The sequence below is a fragment of the Gopherus flavomarginatus genome, chromosome 9 (genome assembly GCF_025201925.1).
Source record: "Gopherus flavomarginatus isolate rGopFla2 chromosome 9, rGopFla2.mat.asm, whole genome shotgun sequence".
Taxonomy (NCBI): domain Eukaryota; kingdom Metazoa; phylum Chordata; order Testudines; family Testudinidae; genus Gopherus; species Gopherus flavomarginatus.
This window is the reverse complement of record NC_066625.1, coordinates 23,378,374-23,384,293: the sequence shown is the minus strand read 5'-3', so window position 1 is coordinate 23,384,293 and position 5,920 is coordinate 23,378,374. Positions and strand designations below refer to the sequence as shown.

Here is a 5,920-nt window from a genome sequence, read left to right as displayed (position 1 = left end):
AGCATGGATCCCGCTCTGATCAACACTGTGATCTTGAACTTTGTAAACACCTCACACATTCTTGCGCAGTCTATGGTGAACCATGAACTGCAAAGCCAGACGAGGAGGAGGAGACGGCTACGGCAGCGCGGCAACGAGAGTGATGAGGACATGGAAACTGAATTCTCCTTAACCGTGGGCCCCTGCGCTTTGGAGCTCCTGTTGGTAATGAGGCAGGTTCTACCCATCGAACGCCGATTTTGAGCCCGAGAAACAAGCGCAGACTGGTGGGACCGCATAGTTTTGCAGGTGTGGGATGAATCGCAGTGGCTGCGAAACTTTAGCATGCGTAAGAGCACTTTCTTGGAACTTTGTGACTTGCTTTCCCCTACCCTGAAACGCCAGAATACCAAGATGAGAGCAGCCCTCACAGTGGAGAAGCGAATGGCAATAGCCCTGTGGAAACTTGCAACGCCAGACAGCTACCGGTCAGTCGGGAATCAATTTGGAGTGGGAAAATCTACTGTGGGGGCTGCTGTGATGCAAGTAGCCAAAGCTGCTGCTACAAAAGGTTGTGACTCTAGGAAACGTGCAAGCCATAGTGGATGGCTTTGCTGCAGTGGGATTCCCTAACTGTAGGGGGGCAATAGATGGAACCCATATCCCTATCTTGGCACCGGCGCACCAGGCCACCCAATACGTAAACCGCAAGGGGTACTTTTCAGCGGTGCTGCAAGCAATGGTGGATCGCAAGGGACGTTTCACCAACATCCACGTGGGATGGCCAGGAAGGGTTCATGACACTCGCGTCTTCAGAAGCACTGCTCTGTTTAAAATGCTTCAGCAAGGAATTTACTTCCCAGACCAGAAAATAACTGTTGGGGATGTTGAAATGCCTATATTTATCCTGGGGGACCCAGCCTACCCCTTGATGCCATGGCTCATGAAGCCATACACAGGCAGCCTGGACAGTGATTAGAAGCTGTTCAACTACAGGCTGAGCAAGTGCAGAATGGTGATAGAATGTGCATTTGGCTGTTTAAAGGTGCACTGGCACACATTACTGACTCGCTCAGATCTCAGCCAAACCAATGTCCCCTTTGTTATTGCTGCTTGCTGTGTGCTCCACAATCTCTGTGAGAGTAAGGGAGAGACCTTTATGGTGGGGTGGGAGGCTGAGGCAAATCACCTGGCCGCTGATTACGCACAGCCAGACACCAGGGCAATTAGAAGAGAACACCGGGAAGCGGTGCACATCAGAGAAGCTTTGAAAACGAATTTCATCACTGGCCAGGGTACAGTGTGACTGCTGTGTTTATTTCCCCTTGATGAACCCCACCCCCTTGATTGACTCATTCCCTGTAAGCAACCCACCCTCCCCCTTCGATTACAGCTTGCTTAAGAAAATAAAGTCACTATCGTTTAAAAATCATGTATTTTTTATTAAAGAGCTCATTAAAAAAAGAGGGAGAGAACTGGCAAGGGTGCGGTTTGGGAGGAGGATAGGAGGGAAGGAAAAGGCCACTAAAATCATTTCAATGTAATGACAGCCTTTTGGTTGGGCTGTCCACGGGGGTGGAGTGGGTGGGTGCACAAAGCCTTCCCCCACGCGTTCTTACACGTCTGGGTGAGGAAGATATGGAACATGGTGAGTACTGAGGGTGGTGACACAGGGGCTGCAGCGGCACTCTGTGACCTCGCTGCTCTTCCTGAAGCTCCACCAGACGTCGGAGGATGTCAGTTTGATCACGCAGCAGCCCCAGCATTTCATTCCGCCACTGCAGATCTTCCTGCCACCACCTCTCATCTCGAGCGTCTCTCCTCTCTTCACGTTGGTCCCTCCTGTCCTCACTTTCACTGGCATCTTTCCTGTAATTTGATACCACGTCCTTCCACTGATTCAGATGAGCTCTTTCATTGCGGGTTACTTCCATGATTTCAGAGAACATTTCGTCTCGCATCCTCTTCTTCCTCCGCCTTATCTGAGCTAGCCTTCGGGATGGAGTAGGGAGGCTTGAAAAATGTGCAGCTGCATGAGGGAGGGAAAAAAGGGAGAGAAGTATTTAAAAAGATACATTTTACAGAACAATGGTTATACTCTTTCACAGTGAACAACACTATTCACCTTACACAGCACATGTGATTTCACTACAAAGTCGCATTTTGCATCTTAACTTTGAGTGCCTGGGCTCTGGTGTTACAGATCTCACAGACGCAGGTCCGGGCATCAGAATTCAGCTTGCATGCGGCCATGGTAAGCCATTGTCTTTCGGTTTCAGCAGCCTTCACTTCCATTCACAGAAGCCATCCCCACCCCCCCTCCAATTCTCTAGGATGATCGCTTTACCCCCTCCCCCCACCCCACGGCTGGTATCATGGAAGATTACTGCTAATCACCCCCCTTCCCCCTCACCACGTGGCTGGTAGCTGGGAAGATTCCTGCTAGCCAAACGCGAGAAAGCTCAGCGCTATCCTTCTTCCCCTCCCCCCGCTTGGCTACATGCACGGAAGGATTTCTTGTAAGCAACAGGCAAACACGCCTGTAGGAAAAAGGCCATCTCTGTCCCCTTAATTAAATTCCTGAATTTCAACCAGGTTACCATGAACGATATCACTTTGCTGAGGATAACAGAGTGAGATAAAGAACGGATGTTTCTTGAATGCCTGCAATCACCGGGACCATATGCAGCTATGCTTTGTCATGCAGTGATACCCGATTACTTGCTACATGCATGGCGTGGTAAAGTGACCTACCATGGAGGACGGAACAAGGCTGCCTTGCCCAGAAACCTTCTGCAAAGGCTTTTGGAGTACCTCCAGGAGCGGTTCATGGAGATGTCCCTGGAGGATTTCTGCTCCATCCCCAGACATGTTAACAAACTTTTCCAGTAACTTTACTGGCCGCGAATGCATCCCAAGCCCTCAGGGCAAATCAATCATTAAAAAAAGCTTGCTTTTAAACCATGTTTTATATTTACAAAGGTACATTCACCAAAGGTACACTCACCAGAGGTCGCTTCCATGGCTTCACTGTCTGGGCTCCATGTCTCGGCGGTGGGCCGCCTCCTCTTCTTCTTGCTTCCTTCTGTGGGCCAACTCATCTTCTGCTTGTTTCCTTCGGTAGGCCACCTCTTCTTCTTCTAGTTTTCTTTTGTGTGCTGCCTCTTTGGCTGCCTTTTTGGCTGCCTGTTCTCTTTGGTAGGCTGCCTCTTTGATCTGTTCTTCTCTTTCTTTCATCTCCATCTCTTTTTTGTTTTATTTCCAGTTGTCGCCTGTGTTCAGCTTCTTTGATTTGTTCTTCGGCGTCAATTTTTGCCTTAGAAGTCATGGTTCCTGTTTTCTTGTGTTGGGGTGCCCTCCGGTGTTTATCTTCTGAACTGCAGGTTTTCTGTTGCCTCCTGAAGTCTGCCTAGCAACAGTGCCTTTAGCTAATTTTCCTTTTCTCTCTCTAGCTAATGTTCAATGAAGGGAAACCAGAAAAACCACTTTATTTGCATGCCTATAAGTGCTGGTACTCGCCTCCTAATGGGAGGGCAATTGCATGACAAAAGACCCTTAACATGCAAGCCACAAACTGCGAGAGAGAGCAGAAAAAAAAAATTCTCTCTGGTTCCCTTTTAAAACCAACCGTTTCTCTCTGCTAAAAAGCCCTTAGCAGAGAAGAGAAAAATAAAATATTTCCACTGGCTTCTGGATTCTGTCTATATCCCACCGCTGCCACCATGACATAACCTTAGTCCCAGATTTGGACCTTAGCGTCCAAAATATGGGGGTTAGCATGAAAACCTTCAAGCTTAGCTACCAGCTTGGACCTGGTACTTGCTGCCACCACCCAAAAAATTAGAGTGTTTTGGGGCACTCTGGTCCCTCTGAAAAACCTTCCCTGGGGACCCCAAGACCCAAATCCCTTGAGTCTCACAACCAAGGGAAATAATCCTTTTTCCCTTCTCCCCTCCAGGTGCTCCTGGAGAGATACACAGACACAAGCTCTGTGAAACTACACAGAGAGACTCCCCCTCTCTGTTCCCAATCCTGAAAACAAAAAGTACTTTCCTATTCCCCCAGAGGGAATGCAAAGTCAGGCTAGCAATCCAACACACAGATCTCCCCTTTTCTTCCTCCCACCAATTCCCTGGTGAGTACAGACTCAATTTCCCTGAAGTAAAGAAAAACTCCAACAGGTCTTAAAAGAAAGCTTTATATAAAAAGAAAGAAAAATAAGTACAAATGTTCTCTCTGTATTAAGATGATACAACACAGGGTCAATTGCTTAAAAGAATATTGAATAAACAGCCTTATTCAAAAAGAATACAAATCAAAGCACTCCAGCACTTATATTCATGCAAATACCAAAGAAAAGAAACCATATAACTTACTATCTGATTTCTTTGTCCTTACACTTGGAAACAGAAGATTAGAAAGTAGAACTACTTCTCCAAAGCTCAGAGAAAGCAGGCAGCCAGAAAACAAAGACACAGACACTTAATTCCCTCCACCCAAAGTTGAAAAAATCCAGTTTCCTGATTGGTCCTTTGGTCAGGTGCTTCAGGTGAAAGAGACATTAACCCTTAGCTATCTGTTTATGACAAAAGGTACATTCACCAAAGGTACACTCACCAGAGGTCGCTTCCATGGCTTCACTGTCTGGGCTAGTGGCTTGGGAGGGCTGGGACGGTAATTCCGTCTGGGTCAGAAAAAGCTCCTGGCTGTTGGGGCTAACAGAGTGCTGTGTGCTCTCTTCAAGCTCATCCTCCTCTTCCTCCTCCTCACCTTCCTCGTCCACATAATCCTCAGGCATGGCTGAGATTACAACCCCCACCACGGAATCCAAGGACGGGCGGGGGTAGTGGTGGCGCAGTCCCCTTAAATTGCATGCAGCTCAGCGTAGAAGCGGCATGTTTTCAGCCCTGCCCCAGACCTTCCGTTTGCCTCTTTGGTTTTCTGGTAAGCTTGTCCGAGCTCCTTCACTTTCACTCTGCACTGCACTGAGTCCCTGGTGTGGCCTCTCTCCTTCATGGTCTTAGAAATTTTTTCAAGTTTTTTCATTTCGTTTTTTTGAAAGGAGTTCTGTTAGCACTGAATCCTCTCCCCATATAGCGACCAGATCCAGTACCTCCCATGTGGTCCATGCTGGAGCTCTTTTTCGATTCTCAGGAGACTGCATTGTTACCTGTGCTGATGAGCTCTGTGTGGTCACCTGTGCTGATCAGAGCTCCACGCTGGCCAAACAGGAAATGAAATTCAAAAGTTCGCGGGGCTTTTCCTGTCTATCTGGCCAGTGCATCCGAGTTCAGATAGGTGTTCAGAGCAGTCAGTGGTGCCCTGTGGGATATGGCCCGGAGGCCAATACCATCGATTTGCGGCCACACTAACTCTAACCCGATATAATAATACCAATTTTAGCGCTTGTCACAAACAGATAAATAAGAGTTAATAGAACAGAAGTGCTTCATATCTCTTTGCCGGAAAGGGTTAACAAGAACAGTGAGACTGGCTGTCACCTGACCAGAGGTCCAATCAGAGGACAGGATACTTTAAAATCTTGAGGGACGGAAGTTTTTGTGCTGTGCTGTTAGTTTTTGGTTGTTGTTCACTCTGGGGGCTCAGAGGGACCAGACGTGCAACCAGGTTTCTCTCCAATCTCCCTGATACAGGTTCTTACAGATTCAAAATAGTAAGTACTAGGTAGATAAAGCAAGTTAGGCTTATGTTTGTTTTCTTTATTTGCAAATGTGTATTTGGTTGGAAGAAGTTCCAATGTGTATTTGGCTGAAAGGAGTTCAAATTGGTATTTTGCTGAAAAGATTTTAATTTGTACTTGTATACTTAGGCTGGGAGGGTGTTCCCAGTGTCTATAGCTGAAAGACCCTGTACCTATTCCATTTTTTAAAATTTACAAAGATAATTTTTACTGTTTTTCACTCTTTAATTAAAAGTTTCT

At 47.1% G+C, this 5,920-nt stretch overlaps 1 protein-coding gene across 2 annotated transcripts; it reads right to left on the bottom strand.

The window, feature by feature from the left end:
- Positions 1–1,444: 1,444 nt before the first annotated feature.
- Positions 1,445–4,943, bottom strand: LOC127057599 (uncharacterized). Of its 2 annotated transcripts, none has more exons than XM_050966486.1 (2): positions 4,582–4,943; positions 1,445–2,008 (listed from the first exon to the last, which is right to left on the bottom strand). In XM_050966486.1, exons 1-2 carry the CDS (start codon positions 4,775–4,777, stop codon positions 1,515–1,517), a joined length of 690 nt encoding a protein of 229 aa, XP_050822443.1. In that variant the 5' UTR covers positions 4,778–4,943; the 3' UTR covers positions 1,445–1,514. The 2 variants fall into 2 exon arrangements, with proteins under 2 accessions (XP_050822443.1, XP_050822444.1); XM_050966487.1 differs by having other exon boundaries at positions 4,597–4,941.
- Between the last annotated feature and the right edge of the window lie 977 nt (positions 4,944–5,920).